This window comes from Petromyzon marinus, chromosome 42, assembly GCF_048934315.1.
Source record: "Petromyzon marinus isolate PM22_M1 ecotype Great Lakes invasive population chromosome 42, UKy_Petmar_22M1.pri1.0, whole genome shotgun sequence".
Taxonomy (NCBI): Eukaryota; Metazoa; Chordata; class Hyperoartia; order Petromyzontiformes; family Petromyzontidae; genus Petromyzon; species Petromyzon marinus.
Genome location: NC_133708.1, coordinates 12,721,763 through 12,746,051, shown reverse-complemented (window position 1 = coordinate 12,746,051; position 24,289 = coordinate 12,721,763). Strand labels below are relative to the sequence as shown.

The following is a 24,289-nucleotide window of genomic DNA, read 5'->3' as shown; positions in this document are numbered from 1 at the left end:
CAGATAATCGTCACTGGTGTTGGCCGTGAGCGGGAATCGAACCCGGGTCGCCAGGTTCGTAGCGCAGCGCGCTAACTGCTACCCACTACCGCTCCCCACGTACAAGGATACACACACGAACACAAACACAACGATCCCCTGTGTATCCCTATCGATTGTGGAGGCAATTGCTGTTAGCAAACACCTATTAAGGCCAGGACGGCATGCGAGAGGGTGGAGTGACTCATCGCCATCCCTCGCCTCCTTTGTATTCCCAGGGCTGACACTCGCACACCTCACCAAGTACTTAGTTATGGCCGAGTCAGCCTTGGGGAGGCCCAGGACAGGTTCTGATACCACTTGTCACGGAGGTTAGGCATGACGGGGACTCAAACCCAGGCCGCTGGTATTCATGGCGCAGTGTCGCTAATCACTCCAACCATGGCCTCCCCCCCCCACTCCCACCCAGAAAATTCAAAGTATTTGCATAAACAAATTAAATTACGGATAAACAAATAAAATCTAACGAGGCTTACCTTTTCTCCCCTCTCTCCAGCGTCTCCTTTATCACCCTGCAGGAGACAATAAAACACAGGTCATTAAAAGCGCGCGGGCCAACAAGCAGAAAGGAAAATCGATCGCTCGCACCTCCACCACACGAGCATCAAATTCCCAAACACACAATGTCAAACAAGATCCCATCTCCATCCGGCACGATAAATACAAATGTTTCCCCCCCCCACCTTCTTCACGACGGCTAAAGCAGATGACAATACTAACAATAACAATTAATTGTTGCCGTTGAAAAAATACGACGTCTTCGAATTATTTTCACCAACCTGTGGACCCATTGGACCGGGAACACCCGGAATGCCCTGTGGGGGTGGACACACACACACACACAAAGAGCGGAGTCACTGAAGCGGCGTCACTTCGGAAGCGGTGGATTTGGATCTACGGCCACGGCGCGACACACATCGTCGTGGAAACTGTGCGCTGGTAAGCGCCGCGGCTCTGAAGTCATTGCGCTTCAAAACAACGGCTCGCGCCACGTTTATAGATCGCGAGACATCATTCACTTGAAGTGTAGCGATGTAGATTTTTTTTACCGTTATGACGTGTTATTAAAATGGTAAACCACGTTGTTAATTCGTTGCATGATATCAATTTTTTCGGCTTCTCATCGCCATCCGCTGTCCCCTGGTATGACGCTTAACCTCGCTTTTCAAATTGTCTCAGTATAAGAACCTCTCACTGTGAAGACGCTTAATCCTTGCCATGAAGATAATCCGAGAGACCCTTTAATCCTTAACTTAGTAGGGATCTCACTTTCCTACACACTCGGATATGAGTTTGTCTGATAAAAGTCAAACTGACGGTTGTTTTTTTCATTCCCAGAGCTGGAATGTCAGCCACATCAAGCACAAAACCAAAGTTTAATGTGATTTTTTTTGCAGTCATTGCTGACCGGGCTGACACCATCAACTCCATCCCCTCGGGGAGTCCGGCGGCGATCACGGGTCACTGCCTGGAGTCGAACCCAGGGTTCTCAGCGGCGCCGGCCCAGCGCTCTGACCTGCGGAGCCACCACACCCACCTCGAAGCCCCCGCCCCCAACCGGGATTTGAATTCGTGACCTCTGCAACGTGAGCCAAGCCCACTCCCACCTCTCGCCAGAGCTCCACTCGGGCGGGCACTCATATAAATGTTAATACGGAGTATGCATTCGGTCCGATGCTTGTTCAGCGGCAGCATCTCTAAACTAAACTATTTTTATTTCATCAGGTAAGGCCCTGCTGAGCTATTGTATCTCTTTTTTGTACAAAAACGACCCAGCTATCACAAATGATAGCTCAACGAAGAGGCTTTATCATCACGTGGAAATTTACAGCGGAAAAAAATACTCGAAATGCGTCCTGCTTCTAAATGCAGAGGGAGGTAAAAAAAACGCAGGACCCGGAGAAAAATCCACACGACCCCGGTGAGAGAGAATAATTCAAACTCCAAATATACAGCAGCAGGCGTCAGGGTCGGGATCGTACCCACGACCTCCTGTGTAACCGGCGATGTAGCTGACATCTCGTCACCGCGGCGCGCACGCACGCACGCACGCATTTCACATCGGCGAGAAGAGTCTGCCGTTTACCGGGACGCCTGCAGACCCTGGCAAGCCTTGCGTCTGAGTGTAGTCTCCCTTCACCATAAGAACCTGGCAAAAGAAACACAAACACACACGCACACACAAACACACACGCACGCGCGCGGTGCACTCGGTTTCATCAAGGGGGCGCGGGCGACGAGTCGTTTTAGTCGATGGCGCCTGATCCCCCGACGGCGTCCGTGACTGCAAGGCGTCGGCGGCAGTGCCGTGCGAGCGCCTGCTGGGGCGGCCCAGCAGGCGCTCGCTTGAGCCGTCGCTTGCGGGGAAACGTCTCCGCCAGACGGGAGCTGTGAGACAGCCATTTCTTACTTTGTTCATTCGTTTTTATTTTTTTGCTTGGGAGTAGTCGGGGGTTTCATTTGCTTGGTAGAGGCTGTATATGGAATTTGAAGCTCATATGTAATTAATGTACAGCGTTATAATGACATTAATTTACGTTTGTAAGGCGCATCTCAAGCAGGGATCCCAAGGTGCCGCCGTGTCTGGAAGCAGGGATGTGAGACCGAGCCAGCAGCGTGCACGCACACAGCTACGTGGTAAAGGCAGAGATTTAAATAGCACCGGAGATTCGCGTCGTCTAATTGTCAGAGGTAACGCGTTCCATAGTCTTGGGGCTGCACTGGCAAAATCCCGATCACCCCCAGGTACGTAGCTTTGACCTCGGGATAGTAAAAAGGAGATTAGAAGATCTGAAGGATCTCATTGGTGGTGTATATAAGTGGATCAGTTCCTGAAAGCAATGTTGTAGGATGCTATTAGCGTGAATGACGCTATATGAAATGAAGGTATTACGATTATTATTTGAACTCTTCCGCTTTGGTCGAAAGTCACGGACGACGTAAGAGTAGCCACACTCTACCCCACCAGCCGTGGTGTATCCATTTATTCTACTGGGTGGATAGAAGTGTTGGGATTTAAGCAACTTGCACCGTTGTTTCAGCCGCCGTGCCAGGAATCGACCTCTGGATTGTGGGCGTGTCCAGCATGCTGCCCGTAACACTACAGCAGCACCCCCTGATTTTAAAGTAATCCGATTCTAATTACCGATGCTAGAGGTCTCAGAAGTAGCCGAATGTAATCCCACATTCAGTATATTTAAAGTAATGTAAACTGATTTCATTATTTTAATGATTTTTTTTATTAAATTCAGACATACCGTGTTCTTACAAATATAAGATGCACATTTTGGGGGTGCTTCCTAAAATCAACCAAGGGTAGCAACCAAGGGTGGTGGTGATGGTGGTGGTGGTGGTGGCGATGGTGGTGGTGGCGATGGTGGTGGTGGTGGTGGCGATGGTGGTGGTGGTGGTGGCGGCGGTGGTGGTGGTGGTGGTGGTGGCGGTGGCGATGGTGGCGGTGGCGATGGTGGTGGTGGCGATGGTGGCGATGGCGATGGTGGTGGTGGCGATGGTGGTGGCAATGGTGGTGGCAATGGTGGTGGCGATGGTGGTGGCGATGGTGGTGGCGATGGTGGTGGTGATGGTGGTGGCGATGGTGGTGGCAATGGTGGTGGCGGCGATGGTGGCGGTGGTGATGGTGGCGATGGTGGTGGCAATGGTGGTGGCGAGGATGGTGGTGGCGGCGATGGTGGTGGTGGCGACGGTGGTGGAGATGGTGGTGGTGGCGATGGTGGTGGTGGCGGCGATGGTGGTAGGGGCGATGGTGGTGGTGGCGGCGATGGTGGTGGCGATGGTGGTGGCGATGGTGGTGGTGGCGACGATGGTGGTGGCGGCGATGGTGGCGGCAATAATGGTGGTGGCGATGATCATGATGAAACTGTAAGAGCGACCTAGGACACCAGCTTGTCAACTGTGAAACGTGTGCAGAATCTGTCAGAAGGAAGGAAGCGAACGCCCAAAAAGTGGCAGACGAAGGTGAAGTGGGCTCCGTTCTGGAACCCGCATGATCTCACGATTGTTGTCAAAGGCCTTTGGCCGGGCGATCTAGTTTCCGGTCAGCGAGTAGCAGGACCTATGGCAGAGCCTGAACTAGCGGCGGAGGGTGCAGCAGCTGTGTTGACGGCCGTGCCAGGAAGTTCCCTGCTAAGCGCAGGGGAGACTTGGTCCATCGCCTAAACTCACCGTGGACCACTGGATCTCACTGGTGCCGACGCTGTCGGAGCCAGAGAGGCTTTGCGTCCGGAGGCAGAGACGTGTGGGGTCGGAGGTGAGCCGTGGACGAGCTGACGAGGCTCGCCGATCATACGGTGTCACCTTTGGCATTAAGGCGATGACGGAGAGGACTTACGAAGGCAGACGAAGAGGAGAGGGATTCCCGAATGTAGGGGCTAGTGCTGGGAGAGAAAGCACCGGGGCGTCGCGGCGATAACGATTTGTTTTTTGACAGACGCCCCTCTAAGCCGGGGCGTCTCAGAATGCTTTAACAACGCGATAAGCGACTTACATCGCATCTCGCCCCACAGTGGCAGCTATCCCTGCGGGCACACGGTGACTTAGCACCTGGCCTGCAAGCAGGCATTCGTCTACCAGTAAGTGGGAGGTGGCGGGGAGGCGGGAGATGATTGTTGATGTGAGTCTAATCCCAGTGGAATAATTTCCGCGTAATTGATCAAATTTTAACCCTGACGCCGGCGCGCGATTGCCCACTCAGTGACGCCACGGGGGACTTTAGCGCCCACCGCGGTTTACACCCCTACCCCCCCGCCAGTGACCACGCTACCTATCGCTGGGCCGCGTCACCGCCACTATGAGTCATCTATACCAAGCATCATCATCATCGTCGTCGACTACCCAGGGTACTCACCTGCCCTGGGGGTCCTGCTGGTCCAGTGAAACCCGGGATTCCTTGAGTTCCTGGGGATCCCACCTCTCCCCGTTCACCTTTGGAGCCATCCCTGCCCTACAGTCACAAGGCAAGAGAGCTGTTCCATCAACGCCAGCGTTGCCACCTGTGCCGGGTTTGACCCCCGGGGCAGTCTCGGGAATTGGCTTCCGCATCTCAGGTGGCAGGGATTGATTTGGGCACCGGCGTTGTGTTGAACTTCATTGCAGTCAACCGCACAGGTTTGATAGGCCTAGGCTGACCGAGAGCCCAATCAATGCGCTGCCACGACAGCTGGATGTCAAAGTTTGATCAATTGTGGCACTCATCAACAACAGCTTGCATATATACATTGCACCCATGGAGTAAAAAGAAAACATCTCAAAGCACAGGTATTTTGTTTTGCCTTGGGGACGCCCTGATGGCAGCTGTCCCTGTGCACACAATGATAAACACAGCACCGGCGCGCAAGTGGACAATAGCCTGCTAGTAGAGGGGTGATGTGGCCATTTTTTTCAATGAGTCACTGGAGCCAATTTAAAGCAGCAAGTTAGAGAGTGTACCTGCATGAATGAAAATTGGCCAGCACGGATATCCATTTATGGCCCTGAGCCAGCGGTGAAAATTCCACATTCCTATGCTGGTGGTCAGTATATTCATGGGACATCAACTGGTCACGAATGGGCATGGCAAAGTGCACTATTCTACTTGTATACAATGTACTTACATCTCGCCCCGGCGTGCCGGTCTCCCCCTTGTCCCCCTGAAGGCGACATAATTCGTTAATACAGATTGCAATGCTATACGATGGAATGTTCCTATTGGAAACACACAGCGATGGGACACAGCAAGCCAATACAAATATACGTGCAATGCAATTATCCAATGCAGCGCAAATGAAAAAGGCAATGCAATAGAATGCAAAGGGGCAAAGACAACGCAATGAAGAGACGATGCCATGCTTACTTTATGACAATTAATGAAGGCATTAACAATCAAGAAGCAATGCGATGAAACCAAATCAGAACTTAATTGCTTAGAGGCAACGCAATGCCAGAACGTGCAATGCAATGCAATAGAAGTCAGCACAATGCGATCATAAGAGGCACAGCAAATTATAAAATTATTTCACATTCGTACAGCGTCTACATACAACTGCATCTCAAGACGTTTCACAGGGGGAATAAAAAAAACACAAAGTAAAATAACGATTATTAGCTCTATGCACAACGAAAATAGATGAGGGTCTTAAGTAATCATTTGCACGCAAGGGCAGCCGCGTCTTAACTGCACGAAGTTGAAGCGGTAAGAGAATTCTAGACTTCGGGAGCAGAGGCCGCAAAAGGAGCGATGCTCCCACTGAATGAAGTTTGCCTGTGGGTGACTGTCTGCGGGCGGCCTTGATTGCTGGAGCGGAGACAGTGTGCCGGAGAGTCGAGTGAGATGAGAGAGAGGGAAGAGAGGAGAGCTAGGAGAGTGTGGAGGGGAAGCAGAGTGAGATGAGAGAGAAGGGAGAGTGTGGAGGGGGAGCAGATTGAGATGAGAGAAGAGAGAGCTAAGAGAGAGGGTGGAGGGGGATCAGAGTGAGATGAGAGAGAGAAGAGAGAGCTAAAAGAGAGGGTGGAGGGGGATCAGAGTGAGATGAGAGAGAGAAAAGAGAGCTAAAAGAGAGTGTGGAGGGGGATCAGAGTGAGATGAGAGAGAGAGAAGGGAGAGCTAAGAGAGAGGGTAGAGGGGGATCAGAGTGAGATGAGAGAGAGAAGGGAGAGCTAAGAGAGAGGGTGGAGGGGGAGCAGAGTGAGATGAGAGAGAGAGTAGAGAGGTTAGGAGGCAGGGGAAGGCCCATCATGAATTCATAAAAAAATCTCTGCAATATTGAAACGAATCCCAGACCTGACAGGAAGCCGGTGGAGTGCAGTGAAAAGAATAGTGCAGCGGAGAGACAACGCGATGGCTAATACAATACGGAGAGAAGGATGCAATGCAGTTTAACAGAATTATTGAAACGCGCTGGAAACAGACGACGGAACGGTCGAAATAAATACAGCACAGAGCAAATGAACACGGGCAACGTGACTCGGGGAGGCAATGCAATGGGAAGGGGCCAATGCAATATGCGGGACAAATTAATGCAGTGCAGTGGGAACAATGCGCCGCGGGTCAATGCGAGGCAATGCCATCGCGTTGTAATGGCACACGCGGCGAGACGTGATTGCAACCCGCTGCAACGAAATGCGTCCGGTGCGATGCGAGTGTAGGCACCGCAATGCATCTGGAAGCACTGCAGCGGAAAGAGTCAAGGTTTGCTCTGCGCAACAGAACGCGATGCGCCGCAACAAGCCGCACGCCGGAACGCGACGGCGTGCGTCGCGGCGGCAAGGCGATGCGACAGCGGCGCGAATTGCAGTGCAATTGAAATGCAAATGCGGTGGCGACGCGGAGGAACGTGCAGGCTTCACCTTTTTCCCATCTTCACCGGGGCTCCCTTCAGCACCCTGCACGCCACACGCACGCACGCAGCGCGACGCCGGCAATGCCACGACTGCCACACAATGTCACGAGGCAATGCTCAATGGAGTTTGTCGAGGTTGCCCGGTCCATGAAACTTCCCTATGACTATGGAGCAGTGGTGGAAATTCCACGTTTCTATGGCAAGGGATTGAACGACTGCATAGGAGAGCCACTGCTGCCTTGGGTACGCATTTTATGCACCTAAGAAAGATGATGATCGGCTGAGTTGACCTCGTGACCCTCATGATTTCAAACCGATCGGTTTAGTCGAGCACCATTTGGATTGAGGCTCAAAAGAAAGCCGTCCCTTGGTGTGGACCAATCAGTTTCAAGGACAATGCATATATTATCATAGTATTTTTTTTGTTTGCATTTTGACTGCAGGTATTGTGGTTAATGCAGACATGAATCCTTGTAAAAAGGTTTCAGTTTTGTTGCCAGAAAAAAGGGGAAAAACCCTATTATTACATTTTGGTACTGGCAAAAGAGGTCTAATGACATCATGGGAATGTTCAAGGAGGGCAGCACTCACATCTTTTCCAGGTTCACCGGGTTTTCCATCTTCTCCCGCTTTCCCCTGATGACAAACACAACAATTAAACAAGGCAATCATATAAAAGCAGGGCCATTTATGGCAATGGCCCTCTCTTAGGGCAGCGTTATGTAATCCACCAACCCTTTGCCTGAATTGGAGACAATAATACAAATACAATTTGTATCTCGTACAATATTTCAGTGGACGCAAATGACCGTGACTCTGAGGCGTGTAGCGCTGTCTCAGTGCGTCGTTCGAAAGCCAGGGGATAGAGGAGGTGAGAATCTTAAAGTGTCTCTTCGAATTCGGTGCAGAATTGAACGCTGCTGTTGCTGCTGTCATAGCGAAAGCACAGCGGGATGGCGTTTCAGACGGCAGTGGGTTCCCACGGAGAAAAACGACGCCCGGTGGTAACGGTGCTGCTTCTCTCGGGGAGGCTGTGAGCATCGCTGCAGGGACAAATCCACCGTGAGCTGCGGTGCGGGGCCACGAGAGCAGGCAGAGACACGGGGGGGGAGGCGTGGGGGGGCACCCACGGTGAAACGAAACGACACCTGGCAGTTGGTGTCGAAGAGGAGGTTCAGAGTCGCTCTCTGTGTACGTGCGTATTTACGTTGAGCTTCTGTCGCGCCGTACGTAGCCAACCGTGTTAATCGGAGGTGCGGCTGCTGCTGCTGCTGCTGCAGAAAGCTCTCTTGCGAGCCGGAGTGCTGAGCAATGCTCGCGAATAGAAATACGGTGGACGGCCAAAAGTCGAGGCACTGAGGCAAATCTTGTAGTCGACGCTACTGCCGATGAATTTGACAAAAACGACAACGATGACAGTTTTTCCTGATGATGGTGCCGATGAGTTACTCCAAATCGGCACAGGTGGCTACGTACGGCGCGAAAGAAGTTCAATGTACGGACTACAAAGCCCCCCTTTTTCCTGAGCAGCACGGCGGCCACGTGCATTTTGGCCACATTGTTTGAGCCGCGCTGTCGACGTGACCGAAGGGAGACCTCGTCAATGGGTCTGCGTCTCGTATCATCGTTGACGTCCAAATAAACTCACGTTGATTCCCGGAGTTCCCGGTGGCCCCACTGCTCCAGGAATTCCAGGTTCTCCTCGCAGGCCAGGCAACCCCTGCGGCACATTAGGAGAGAAAGCACAAAAACAAATATGTAAAAAGGGCAAAGATCCCCCGATAGCTTTCAACGGACTGTTGGGGCAAGTGCTGTCACCTACAAAGGCTGGCTCGGCACACGAGGGGGTGGGTGGCCAGCGCCACGTGGCACCTTGCCCTCGGCCTCGAGCTTTGGCCCTCCGGGAACATCTGGGCAGCCCTACTCAGGGCCGCACAAGGGCACCACGGTAGTCGTAAACTAAGGTGGGATGATGGCGATGAAGACGATGTGGCCGTGCCTTATGAAGCAGAGCGCCACGATCAACAATGCAGCGAAAGGCGGTTCAAAGACCGCCGAGATCCACGACGGATTTCACGACGGTTGGAGGGGCGGCGTGTTGCACGCGTGACAGCGAGCGGGGGTCACGCCGTTCAAGGGCGGCGGCAGTAGACGTTGGTGACGAGGGCGGCAGCGTAAGGGCAAGAACGGCAGTGATCCCCCAACATGCACCACGGTTGATGGTGCGCGTGAGCTCATCTGCCGCCGTAAACACAGCGGGATGGCTATGCTTGGGCGTTGGCGATTTCGTGAACATTAAGACTCGTGGAGAAGCATCCACTGTCGGACGTGGTGTGACTACAGAGCGCGATACATGCGTTCAGAAATGTCTCTCAGGTTTTGGTTGGGATAAAACTTACATCTCTCCCGGGGTCGCCCAGCTTGCCCGGATCTCCCTGTGAATTGACATCACACATTTAGACACACGTGACAACACACGTCTCATCAAAATAACTCTCCTGTGTTTCTGCACTCAAAACGGGCGTGAGGTGGAGCTCATCGCCATTAATGGCCTGAGCTAAGCTTCGAAACTCCACGCCCATATGCCGGCGCCAGTCGATTTATAAAACGACCGTTGCTGACTTCGCACAAAGTGGTGCCTACATTAGGAGCGCCGTTGGAGAAAATTATTGGGCTGGGTCAACCACCAGACATCATCTTCCGATTGTGATCCTGGCATTGAACCTGGCATTTAAAACCTGCTACCTTCCAATTGTGAGAGTCGCCATTCTCTGCCCATGGTTACATTCCTGAAAGTAAATCAACCCAATAATCAGACTGCACGTCAATTACAAGAAGGCAATCGTGAGAACAATCGAGTAATATAATTACTCCACATAAGGGTAATCGCACAACATTGAATACGGGATCTTGTTATGGTAAACGTCAAAAACTGTGAGCAATGCGTTGTTTAGAATGGTGAGTCGGTAGATATATTTAAGTCTGCTTTGAAAACCCATCTCGTTAAAGTGGCCTTCCCTCTTTAGTTTGGTCGGTTGCCCCTGGTTCTGTCTCCTGCTCTCCATGTATTGCGCATTGGGATCCTAGGATGGAATGTGCAGTGCGGTCTTCATTGTGCAGATGATGGCACTGACGAATGTTGATGTCATGGACCAAAGGCACGCACTCGGGGTCCTGAAGGTCCAGGCGGGCCATCTTTTCCATCAAGGCCATCCTTTCCATCAAGACCCGGTTGCCCCCTCTCTCCCTGAACAACAACAACAACAATGTACCAATAAATAGTCGCCACCACTACCACCAACAATAACCACCACCATAATCATTATCCTCATAAAAATAATCTGACATGACTACTCTCATCATTATTGCCATCATCTTCATCATCATTAGATTTCCAGTAAATAATCAAATCTTAGATTATAAATACTAATCAACATAATCGAAAAAATATTACGTAATTGCCTTGATTATATTATAATAGTTTTCTGATTGCCATTAAATTATCAAATCTTCAGAAATAAATACGAATAAACAGAATCATAAAACAATATTATGAAGAAGGAAGCAGAGATTCAGTCATCACAATAAGCACATGTAATTATATCATTAACATTTCATTGAAAAATATTAATCATCGCTTTCATAACCGTTAAAGAAATAATCATCATCATCATCATCATCCAAGTATTTTAACATTCACATCATTATCATTTCCGTTATTAAAACGTTCATCATCAACACAATCATGATCCAATTACCATAATAACCATCAGATAACAATTCCATTATACAAAGGATCAGCATGAAAATAATTATCATAGGGAAAAGATGTAATACGTAACTTTAATCATAACCATCACTTTTACATAAAAACCCATCACCCTAATTGTCGTGAAAGAAAATATTTCATTATCAGAGTCAGGAAATGTAATAGTTCATCAACACAATAGTTGAGTCACCGTCATTGACATGACGCCAGTGTGTGCCGGTGTGTCGCTGTGTGTGCGTGAGTGTGCATGGGGAGCGGTGGTGTAGCGGTTAACGCGCTGTGCTACGAACCCGGCGACCCGAGTTCAATTCCCGCTCACGGCCAACACCCAGTGACGATAATGTGAACCGGTGCTCGGCCTCCTCTCGGTCGACTCAGCCTCAAATGAGTACCTGGCGCGGTGTGTCTTGTGTGAGTGTGCATACATTGCAGTGACTGTGTATGTGTTTGCATGCATTACTGTGAGTGTGTGACAGAGTGTGTTGCACCACTGTGCATGTGCATGCGTTCCTATGAAACTGTGTCTGTGCATTAATTAACTGAGAAAAAAGCGTGCATTACTATGGAGCGTACGTGTGAATGTATGTACGAGCGTATGTGTATGTATTAGTTTTAGATAGGGCGCGTGTGTGGGTGTGTGGGGAGCGGTGGTGTAGCGGTTAAGCGCGCTGTGCTACGAACCCGGCGACCCGAGTTCAATTTCCGCTCATGGCCAACACCCAGCGACGATTATCTGAACCTGTCCTGGGCCTCCCCTAGGTCGACTCAGCCTCAAATGAGTACCTGGTGCGATGTGTAAATATTGCCACTGGGGAGACAAAGGCGACCGGGCGTGGTGGTGGTGGCAACCCACCCCCTCGTGTGCCACGGTGGCCTTCATAGGTGCTCACTAGTAGCGCTTGCCCCAACAGTCCGTTCAAGGCTATACGGGGGATCTTTGTCTTTGTGCCTGTGTTGGGTGGGTGCACTGGCATAGTGATTAGCGTACTGTGCTACGAACCCGACGACCTGAGGTCGATTAAGGCCCACTGCAAACATCTCAATCATTCCTGGGCCTCTCCTCAGTTGACTCAGCCTTACATGTGTACCTGCTGCACTGGTGGCTGGCCATGGTGCTGATCACACCACCAGCACTAACAGGTGCTCGCTAACACCACTTCTACCCAGCAGTCTGTTGGAAGCAATACGGGGAATTTATATGCCTTCTGTCTGCTTATGAGCGTATGCGTAACTTTTAAACAAAGGTGGCCGTGCTTAATCTTGGCCGCGCAGTCCCCTCCGTGCACTCTTCCGGGCCCTTAATAGCTGCTCGCCAATAACATTTGCCCCACTAGTCCGTTCAAGGTGGGGATGTTTGTCTCTGCGTGCACGCGGGTGCACTCGCAAAAAAAAGGAGCGTCCTCCACACCATCACCTCCATACAAATGAATCGAACGTCCCGGACACGTCCGCCGAGCACGAGCTCAAATACTTAAGCAAGTTTCAGCTCCCACACGCCTGACAGTAATATTGATTAAATGAAAGTAATTGTGTAAGATCTATATTTTATATTTCTCTGCCTTTCCCCGCAAGAGCCGTTATTACCTTCTCGCCTTGAGTTCCTCGCTCCCCCGGGTCACCCTGCATGCACGCAAAAAAAGGAAGATTTATTATCACTGCGGATAAAACTGGTCCCCACCATGGGAAGGTGGAGTTCGCACAGCTATGGGTTACCAGTATAGATGATAGTCAACGTCAACGCTTCCTGAAGTAGGCAGACACTCGCATCATTTAACACGGAGGCTTTCGCGACCAATATTATCCATAAAGGTTTTTTTTAGGGTTAGATCACGTAAATATAAATGTGTCGTTAAACCCGCCACCACCCAATGAGTAAGGTTTGTCACGTAAACAAAACGTGTAAATTAGTTGCTAGTTCGGCACACCGGTGTGTTGGAGAGTAAACTCACAACATTTACAATTACTTAATAGTTCAGCACACCGGTGTGTTGCTGAGTAAACCCACAACATTTACAGACACGAGCATAGTTGGCCATTTGAATAAATGTCAAAATCTGTGGCTGTGATTCCAAACCGGGGGAGGAAGCGAATTAAGTGCATGAGCAGTTTGAACAACTGCATGCAGAGTGTCTGATGCAAAGTTCCAGAGTAAAAAAAAAAATCCGGGACAAAGCTGAGTGGAAGGAAGAGGCCATGATCGCCGAAGCATTTGAGAAAGGACATGGCGCAGTCAGACAGAGAGAGAGAGGTTAGAGCACTGAAACTGGCATTTGGAAAAAATGTGTCTGGGGTAAACTCAGAAAAAACCATCATGATCATTATGATCATCATCATAAGTCTCATCCTTGTGGGGGTCTACATAATGAGCATAGTACTGATCTTTTTATAACAATTTTATGCCACTTTTAAATAGATTTGCTCCCACCATGATAATGTGGAATTTACCACCAAATTGCTCAAGGCCGCTGCCAATGGCGATGAGCGTTCTTCCATTTGCTCGTTTGGAGCAATCAGTGTCTGTGACGCGACCTCTATTTGAGTCGCATCTTCAAGAATTTAACTTTCGTCACCAACAGCCATGGGTCAATGCACTGCTGGATTAAGGTCTCACCTAAGCCACCGCCACCGCCATCACCTGCTCTCTGGAAATGTACGCGGGCTATAAAGTTGTAGGTCCCGTGTCCCGCTGGGGTACGAATGAGGAATCATTGATTGTTCCATGGCCTGAGTAGGAATTAATAAATTAGATGCAATTGTAATGTGTCTCTGCATGTTCCCGTGGACGCTCAATGCATTTGCGCCATCAGTGGTTCTCAGGTTGTGGTGCTCATACATTGCTCATACACACAATACAATGGCCACTCCCACAGCTTCGTCGTCGTGGAGGTAGCTCAGCTCTCCCATCTTACATTGACATGCAAATTTCATCACTAGCCCTGCCCACTTCGCTTATGACCCTTGGGCTACACCCATCGCAAACCTTTATAACATCCTGCCTCAGCAGCTCTCTCGCTATTTGTTTTACCTGATGACGATTGCGTGCGTTGCGATCGAAATGTCGTGATATGTTTACTATTGTTTCTATCTACGTGGCGTTACCGAAAGACCCAAGGAATATTTATTATTATATTTTATTTAGCAGGTAATGTTCAGAGGCGTCCTGGCCACACGTGCTGATAGCTGATCATAGAGGTGGCTTTTATCATCGTCATCATCATTACATGTGGGAATTTATAGTTGTGGACAAATAATCTAAATTCGTGTTGAGTCTAAATGTGGAGGGCAAAACCGGAGGAACCCGGATAAAAATCCACGTGATCACCACGGGGACAGAGAGAGAAAACACGCAGACTCCAAATATACAACAGGCATCGTCAGGGTCTGGGATTGAAACCACGATCTCCTGCGTGCCAGGCGAGAGAGATAACATCTTCTCACCACATTTGGAAATCTGTTCTGCCAAGTATGGGTTTTTTTTCCAGTCTCCTCTGGATTTTCTAAAATCATTAATTTCTAGATGTCGCTTAAGTCACAAACAAAATGATGTCACCCACCTGTAAAAAAAAACCCAATCAATTTCCACCGTCGAGATGACATTTAGATTTTTATTCATCATTAACTGGAGCACATTTTATGTCAGGCCATGGACTTTTCCCACCATCCCTCGTGTGTCGCGGTAATTACCCTGACTCCAGGAGGCCCAGCTACACCTTCTGGTCCCTGTGAAAGAAAAAAAAATACATTTAAATTAGCAAAGTCGTGACATTTGGGAGTGTGGCAGTTTTACCATTAACAATTTCATTCTCGGCTGATATAATTTTTTTTTTTAATCTCAGGCGCATTTGAATCAATAATAATTCCTTATACAAATCCATTTCTAGCTTGTTTAATCTTAATTTTTTTTCGTGCTTGCCTAATTGTGGGTGTCACAGTGTTCTCACTCACTGCGCTACGATCCCAGTGACCTGGGTTCGACTCCTTGAAAAAATATATATTTAGTTCCTGTAATTATCCCCACATTTTATCCCCAATACGCTCTCGGCATCACTTCCCAAGATTAAATATCCCTTCGTATCTCTCGTAGAGCACTGCTTAATTCTCGATTTAGAAAATGGCCCACAGAACCGGATGTCACAGAGCTACCTCGGAGATCCCTTCAAGTGACCTCTAGACCACACACAGTATAAAGCAGCACTTATCCACTTACCCTACGTACGAGAGTAATGTCTCTTACCGGACAGTCAATGCGATATTTTTATTCTCAGAGCTGGAATTTAAGTGCAGGACCATTCATGCGGTATCCTTTATTTTATGCATTCATTTTGTCACTGGGCTGAGACCATCAATCAACTCAATTCACTTTAGGACCCAGTTTAATCACAGGCAGCTGCCTGGATTCGAAATCCAGGAAACTCAGTGGTGCCAGCTCATAATCCCTCTGGGATTGATACAATGAGTACCACTTTAGGAGGGAAGTCAACATTGGTTGTTCTATGGAGATACTTGCCCTTGCCATATGAATGTGGAATTTCCTCCACGGGTTCAGGGCTGCAGACAGGACATGAGCACCACCTCAAAGCTCATTTGAGCCAGAAATCACTTGGAGACTTCTTCAGATGCAGCGCGATGCTTTAATGCCTCAATGTATGCCTTAATGGTGACGCATTACTGCCCGACTGGCGATTCCGTACGGCCAATGAAGGAGCCACTATTAGAGATGCAATTCTAAGTGATTTAGGCATTCAATTGCCTTGTCGGAAAGTCGATGAATTGGATATGTACCAACCCACCCACTCACCCGTCCACCGCATTCAAGTTTATGTACTGGCCGAGTGCGAAGTTACATGGTCCACTGCTCTCTTCGTGAAATGCCAAGCTGTTCTTACGTTTGTGTGGGTTGGTCTCACAGAGACTCGTTGAACGTTGTTTCAATCCGCTCATTAAATTCCCATGCAGCGAAGATATTTATTTTAAAAAATGTTCCTGGAGTTCTTCCTGAGCCATTTTTTAAAAATTTCATAATCTCTATTTGCGCCGAAAATTGTATAAATAAAAAATTCACATTTATGTATTTATTTATATTCCTATTGGGCAGAAAGCTGCGGCGTAGCCCTTAGGCTTAAGCCCACTGCGCTATGAACCCGCAACCTGAGTTCGATGCTAAGCCACGGCCAACATCAGTGGCCAGGGATGTTTCAACTGGCGCCATGCCTACCTTCACTAACCAACTCTGATCGGCACGGTGAAGTATAATACATTAATAGCCACGACCGAAACAGCATGGGGAGGCCTTTATCCAGCAGTGGATTGAGAAAAGCCTGTGCATTTTTGAAAATGGTTTAACTTTACGTTCTTATTGCTCACAGTGAGTAAGGAGTGTCACGTGACATCAGAATCAGAAGCTTTATTTAGAAGAAAACCGATGAGCAATGAAGCTCTTTTTTTCAGAGAGGTCCAGTATATCGTGTTGGTTAACTGGCCCTGAAAGTAGACGCCACGTAACTACTTCTGGAGTCACTTCAGTAGTTGGACCCACGTACGTTTAGCAAACTTTTGTCGAATTGCAATTGTATATAAAAGGCAAATTACCAATAAACGCAAATGTAATACTGTATTACTTGTTTTGTCTAGTTATTGGTGACCAGGCCGAGACCATGGTTTCAATGTACCGGTTTAATCACGTGTGAACTTAATTTGATGATCAGTGGCTCAAACCCGAATTCAAAACCAGCTTTAGGCCGAGCTGGTGTCCCTGACATGCCCATTGTGAGCCACCTTGAGCTAACTTGCCACCTCTGGTTTTTTTTTTAGTATTTTAGTTTTCTGTTGGACATAACAGTCAACATCTACAACGGTCTCATCATTCCTCGTGCAATGTCGAAGTCGTCCTACGGCAACAGTGAGAATGCAACATTTAAAGACCACCAACAGAGACAAGTGAGGCCTACATTATAATTCCAGGCAGAGACACACTTTACCATTTAACCGCACAAACCACCGAGGCCCTTGATTTAAGCACGTCACTGCACAAAAAAAAACTAAGCAGGAGGCTTTGGAAAAGAATGCAAGGGCTCGCTTATCGAATAGGCTTGCACAGCTTGCTGAGCATACTCCCATTGTTTTACTTCACAATGAATCTCGCGACTGACGCAGTGCCTTGTCTGCATTAACACTCAACGGAATCTATGACAAATGCATGATTTATTAACGAGACGCCGGCGACGACAGCAACCTGTGGTGGGAGTTTCCGCGGGTCATCTTGCGCGATCAATTGGAAACAAATAAAACGCACAAAGTGGCTTCCGTTATTATCCCCGCGGGAGGCAACGGTTTGCTAAGAGTAATTTCGACGCGATTTGGCAACACGCGCGTGTTTTTTTTCGTTGTCGCGCGGAATTATCCCGAAATCACAGTTTGCCGAGCACGAACTCAAATGCCCAAAGTGTCAGGTGGCCCGGGAACGAAGTGTAATGGATTACAAGCTCATGCGTTTATCGAATTGAGCAAGGTTAATGTAATGCCTTGGGAAATATGACTATGGGAGAATGTGCAAACTCCAAATATAAAGCAGGCGTCAGGATCGGGATCGAACCCACGAGCTCCTGTATACCTCGGCGAGGAAGTTAACATCTCCTAGCCACCGTGAAGCGAAATGTGCGGACATCACACCGAGGAAGACGCTCTGCGACACGCACACTCAGCGGACGAGCTGCACAGCAGCAGCAGCACAACGGCGAAGCCCTGCGGCCGCGACAGGTGGCAGCGGCCGTCCGCAGGCGAGAGACTGAGCCTTGCCATGAGACAATGGAATTTCACCCCCCCCCCACCCTCAATGTTGGAGTGCCCAAATGAAAGCGAGCATCACACACCCTTTCGCGCGTACGAAACGGTGAAAAATAGGCGGTGCCTTGTCAATTCGATTTGTCGCCCTGCACCACCCGACCAGAGCCACGCCAAGTCAGCTGTCGCGTGGGAGCAAAATGTGCCACGCCGATTTCGTTTGCCAGCAAAAAAACGGCAATTTTTTTGAGAAGCAGGCAAAACGTTGACAATTTTGCACAAAATTCGAGGTTATATCTCTATCTGATGTGATCCCAATAGCGAAGCATCATCTTGGTTGTGAAAGCCTCCGTATGAAATGAAGGAAAACTATTTTTTACTGGACTTGCGAATGCCATTCATAGGGTTTTTAATGCCTTCTTTAGCCGGCTGAAATTAATTCACGAAGTGCCCTGCACAGTGCCGTCGAGCTGTGAACGTGGTAACCCGCGATCACCACCCTTCACCAAGCTGCCCTGACCAGTGTGGTGAAGTATGGCCAGAAAACCCCCACGACTGACATGGCATTGGTGGATTGCTCTTCATCCATTGGTGGATTGAGAATGGATGGAATTTATCTTATACATTTTTTTCATAAAACGAAATACAATTTGGGTTCACGAGAAATCTAAATGGCAGTGGCATCTCAAGCTGCTCAAAACAGCATTTGCCAGTTGCTCCTTTCCTTTCATGGACGTGACCACGTGGTGGTAATTCCACATTCCTATGTCTGGGACGAGTCTGGCTTCCATAGGATGAACACTGCTGATTTAGCTCAATTCAGCGCACGTGATTTTATCCTGGACATCTGCGAAAAGAGCTTCCTAACTCATCAGATTCTTCCAGTGTAAATTTAAAGATTCTGATCTACCCTGGAGACACGATGATGACCGGCCGAGCCAACCCCCCTGTGACTGGGAATTGAACTTGTACGCTTTGAGGTTGTGAGGCGTGCACTCTAACAACAGCACTACCTGGCCGGAGAGAATTGTATTGTCAGTAAAAAGCTCCATTATAGGTAAAGATCAGTTTAACACGTGGGATTTCACGACCAATATCATCCTAAATAAAGATGTATTGGGTCAGATCGCATACATATATAAATGTGTCGTTAAACCCGCCACCACCTGACACAGCCAACTAGTAAGGGTTGTCACGTAAACAGAACGTGCCAATTCGTCATTAGTACAGCACACCGGTACGACGTTTCGCCAGTACTTACAAATAGCTGCGTCAGGCGACAGCCAACTACTGGTGAAACATCGTACTCAGATTCTAAATGTTGTGGCTTGGCTCTCCAACACATCGGTGTGCTGTACTGGTGACGAATTGGCCATGTTCTGTTTACGTAACAACCCTGACTAGTTGGCTGTGTCGGTTGGTGGCGGGTTTAACGACGCACATTTATATATTTACGCGATCTGACCCAAAAAAACACTTTTGGATAGGTAATGGTGTAACGGCTGTAGCCCTGCAATCCGTTTGCTCACTCCACTACTGGCGGAAGGACATCCACTGTGAGAGACCCTCTCTCGCGACGCTACTTGGCCTTCCTCTTTTGGACGTCTCGGAAGGGCGGTGCGAGTGCCCCACACTTTACCCCCCGACCATACCGCGGTGCCAACCGTTCGTGCTGCCCGGTCGAATTCAAGGTCGCACTCGGCCGGTTACACAACACAGCCGGAGCCACGGCGTCGCGTTTGAACCAGCGATCGGCGGCATCACGAGTTCAGCGCGCGAAACCATTTACGCCGTTGGCGAGCGCAAATTACGCACCCGTGAGAATTCGGTTCCACGAGACATTCCCGTGCAAACGTTATGAAAAGTGACAATCTCTCAGATGATTATGGGCCGTAATGGAAGATGCGTATGTGCGGAGGCATGCGTGCGAATATTTGCACGCCGCTTTCATCTGTTGGAAATGTTTCCACTCATTTGTTTTAAATTAAAGCAAAAAAAAAACATTCCGTGACATTTTTTCACGTTGAATTACTCGTCGACGCCGAGTCTGGAACTTAATTCAATGATCTCCGAACAGGAGGCGGCTTGTGGTTTGCTCAGGGCACCAACGCTGCGTCATGACGTTCAGCCGGCATCGCCTGGAGCCTAGGTTTTACTCCAGGTTTCAGGAGTGCGTGATTGACCCTGCGGTTTGTGGCAGAGTGGGCTGATGTTACAACTCATCCTGCTCGGAAACTCAGAATACGTATTCATCCTGGAGAAATCCGATGAGCTATGAAGCTCTTTTTCACAGATGTTCAGTAACGAACAACTGCATAAATATAAAGTTATGATTATATTTGATTCTCTTCCAGCTCTCGAGACTTAAACATTTCGATTTGATTGTTGAGGAACAAACACTATTAGCGTGGCATACACGAGGTTTGGATGCTGCCACAGCAATGTAAACGGTCAGCACGCCGCTCTTGCAACCCAGAGGCCATGTGGCAGTCGAGGCAATGGGGCAAGGTTTTAAAGTCACCCCTCTACTGCGCCTCTGTCCACGCAACAGGATAATCGGGTTCTACCACAGCCCGGCGGGTCGTGTGTGGCAGGGGTGAACGTGAGTACGCTCACCTCTTCCGAGACGCTCGGCCAGCGTGGAAGAGTAGACCAAAACACCCTCAAGAGAAGCCCTCTAGAGCTCCCCTCAAGTGTTGGGCCCTTCCACTAGCAAAGTGGCATCAGCAAGCGAATGCAGGGCTGCACTTTAACCTTTTATCAGAGGTTTGGCCCGACGGTAGCCGGTCATCCCCGCAGCAGTGGCTTTTGGCTCGCCACCGAACAAAGACCGCCAATGCACCGCGCGCGTTCAGATGCGCTTCTGCGGCCACTGGAGCTGCGAACTCTTAAATCTAGCTTGAAAACGAATTTCTTGAGAACTGCCTGTTTGTGTTTAGTTTGTTGTACTTCCCCCCCGCACGTCAGATTAGCACGGTTGGCTACGTACGGTGCGAAAGGAGTTCAACGTGCATACGTACAAGCGTGGTGGTGAGCACTTGTACTTTCAGCGCTTTGGAGGCAAGGGTGGGCAAAGCATGTGGATCTGTGAAACTCAAAAACCCCACTGTAGCTGCGATGTAGCTAGGACGTACATTCATCCCAGCAAATGGGTTCCTGAGAACCCATCTGTGTGGACATTTGAATGTCCTCTCAAACACGTGGGTTTCCTCCAAGTCCTCCAATGTAGCCCCCACGTGCTCAACAAAAAAGGCAAAAACACGGACAATGCAGGACCAGCCTGGTTCCCTGGATCTGAATGACGTCACATTGTACATCATTAGACCTCCTTTGCCAGTACCAAAATATAATAACTGGGTTTTTCCCCTTTTTTCTGGCAACAAAACTGAAACCTTTTTACAAGGTTTCAGTTTTGCATTTATATGCATTGTCCTATATTATCATAGTATTTTTTTGCTTGTTTGCAATTTTACTGCAGGTATTGTGGTTAATGCAGACATGAATCCTTGTAAAAAGGTTTCAGTTTTGTTGCCAGAAAAAAGAGGACAAACCCTATGATGACGTCACATTGCTGAATTCGTTTGGTGACGTTAACTTCCACGTCAATGAGGTGGAGGTACATCACTCACCAACTGCGATAAATGAAAACGTCTGTTTCATCGCAGGGACTTGACAGCGTAATTGGATTATAATTTGAAGAGAAAAAAAATAGAATGATATTCCGAATATAACTCTGGTAATATATTTTATTATAATTTTTTATTACTAACGCTACCTGGTTGAATTAATAATATCCCAGGACAATTTCAGTGAGTCACACGAGTCTTTTTGTTGATGCAGGTTCATGTTTAGCAAGTAGGGTGAGTTCTATCTTGAGTATTTTCTGCGTGGGAAGTGAAACTCTACCCAGATCGTTGAAATATCTGTGAGCCCCCTCACACAGTCCAGCCGAGTTAAACCAACAGTATTGTCTGCAGACCAGCCTTGAATATTGCACGTTATTGCAGAGGTTTTACCCCCCCCCCCTCCCTTAAAGGCCGGTCCATTGCAAAGGCACAAAGAGAGGGCACGACTCTGGTGGAAGATAACCCGAGAGCGTCATGCGGAGCGACAGGCCAGGCAGCTTCCAACACAACATTGCGCAGCCGACGGAACGAAAATGCCTCTCAGCTGATTCAGAACGAGCCCCCTTTTGCCATAACACCAGGAGCTGGCCATGACCACCAACAACCAACCCATTACTCATTTCTTTGGAACGTTTGCAAACCAATTTATTGAAATATTTTTTAACCGTCCATACAAAAAAACCAACCCCAAACACGCTTCTCCCTCATTCAGACCCAGAGCTGCTTTCAACGTGGAACGAGCTCCAGCCTCATCCTTTTTACATATTTAAATGAAACTCACTCAACGTGATATTTGCTCACAATGTAGCTGAGAGGATATTCTATATGGAAGGCAGCTAAACTGTTTTATTTTGCACAGCTAAAGCCCACCGAGCTGTGACCTCTATTTCAGAGGCGACATGGCCCCTACATGGTCGCTCATCGAAGTGGTTGATATCATCACCACACGCGGGAATTTATAGTAGCACCCAAATAATCTAAACGCATGATGTTGTTTCTAAATGTGTGGTAGGTGGGGGGCAAAACCGGAGGGGCCCCGGAGAAAAATCCAAGCGACCACCACGGGGAGAGAGAGAGAGAGAGAACACGCAGACTCCAAATATACCACAGGCATCGCCGTCAGGGTCTGGGATCGAACCCACGGCCTATCGCGTACCAGGCCAGGGAGATACAAAGCGGTGGTGGGCACCAATTGATCGCACGTGGAGTCCTCCCACTGGCAACTTATCAAGAGATTTAGAAGCCATTGGGGAAATATCGATGGGCAATGCACCCCATGCATCAGGCATTGGTTTGCCGGAGAGGTTTTGCAACCGGCCCTCTCCCGACATATCCTTCAAGACCTTTAGATCCCTTGAAAAGCAAATATAAGCAAGATTGCGTCCTGTGACTGAACATGTGAACAAAAACACGTTTTGGTCTATCAGGCGATGCGCTTTCCAGACCAATATTGTCAAGCAACATTTGTTTAACGCAAAACAAACTCTGGACCAGTTTTTACGCATACTGGGTTTCCTCATCAGTGTTAGGGTGGTTAAACAAATGTTGGTCTATTGACCACATTGCTACTGCCAAGTGCACTCCATACAATGGGACCTCATTCAACGCACAAAGCAGCGGGTTGCACTTTTTGACACACTCTGTGAAACGAATGTTCGTCACATGGCAGCCAAAAAAAATATGTTTCCATTCTATGAGACTGGAATTTAGCCAGGTCGGAACCAAATCCATCGCGACGGCCGCTGGGCAATTGGCCTGAGACCATCAACTCTCTGGGCGCCTGAGAACCCAGATTAATCATCGCGGCAAAAAAAACCTGGGTTTGAACACCAGACTCTGTTGTGGACATTTACAATCACAGTAATTGTCATGTACATCCCATGTTTGACACGGGTCTCCACGAAAAGATTCTCACAGGGTTTTCACTCTGGTTTTAAATCAATAATTTTATTGATTTGTTGCCTTCTGAGGCCAGCCACATACAGCGATTCCCCGCTTGGCCTTATAGAGCATAGAGGAATGTGCCATTTGTGAGCACGTATTAGGGCCGACAAAGCATACCACGCACCAGCACACCAAAGACAAAGATCCCCCGTAGAGCCTTCAACAGACTGTTGGGGCGAGTGCTGTTAGCGAGCACCTATGAAGGCCGGCACACGGCACATGAGGGGTAGGGTGGCCAGCACACCACGCCCGGCTGCCTTTGTCTCCCGAGTGGCGATGCTTGCTACACACTGCAACAGGTGTTCATTTGAGGCTGAGTCGACCTAGGGGAGGCCCAGCATACCAACAACAACAAACAACCGCCATTCGCCACTAAGTGGCAGAGACGTCACCACGGTGGTTGTGCCAAGCTATGTGCACGTTGAGGCCACGTGAAGTGTTGACGCCCGCTGGCAGGAGGTCACGGGGAAGACCCAGGTGCCACGGGTCGACTAACTGAGATGACTGGCTGATGCACCACCTGTGCCCCCTACTGTTCCAACTTGCTGTGTTTTAGCCACTCGGCACTCCACTCATTGTTGTGAGCATCGCTCCTCGTCCTCCGTTGTTGTTGGAGGGCGACTGCCTCCAACTGCGCAGTAGCATCTTTCACGAGCCTCCTCCACAGAGGCCGATATTGACACCACTAGTACCAGTTATCGGCAAGTCAACTCAGCTCCACATCCTCCTGTATCACTCCATCTCTTCTCTAGCCCGTGCCGCGCCCGTTTAGCCCCCTCTATCCGGCCGAACAAAAG

The 24,289-nt window shown here is 48.9% G+C and overlaps 1 protein-coding gene across 5 annotated transcripts in view; it reads right to left on the bottom strand.

Annotated features, from left to right (window-relative positions):
• LOC116951108 (uncharacterized) overlaps positions 1–24,289 on the bottom strand; it is a 191,394-nt gene that overhangs the window by 27,720 nt on the left and 139,385 nt on the right. For all 5 annotated transcript variants that reach the window (XM_076073536.1, XM_076073537.1, XM_076073538.1 and 2 more), the window contains 12 exons: positions 14,827–14,862; positions 12,727–12,762; positions 10,540–10,620; positions 9,773–9,808; positions 9,022–9,093; positions 7,965–8,009; positions 7,381–7,416; positions 5,649–5,684; positions 4,904–4,999; positions 2,126–2,188; positions 819–854; positions 516–551 (listed from right to left, as the gene is read on the bottom strand). In XM_076073536.1, coding sequence (XP_075929651.1) covers positions 516–551; positions 819–854; positions 2,126–2,188; positions 4,904–4,999; positions 5,649–5,684; positions 7,381–7,416; positions 7,965–8,009; positions 9,022–9,093; positions 9,773–9,808; positions 10,540–10,620; positions 12,727–12,762; positions 14,827–14,862 — 609 coding nt within the window. The remainder of the gene's footprint in view (positions 1–515; positions 552–818; positions 855–2,125; positions 2,189–4,903; positions 5,000–5,648; positions 5,685–7,380; positions 7,417–7,964; positions 8,010–9,021; positions 9,094–9,772; positions 9,809–10,539; positions 10,621–12,726; positions 12,763–14,826; positions 14,863–24,289) is intronic.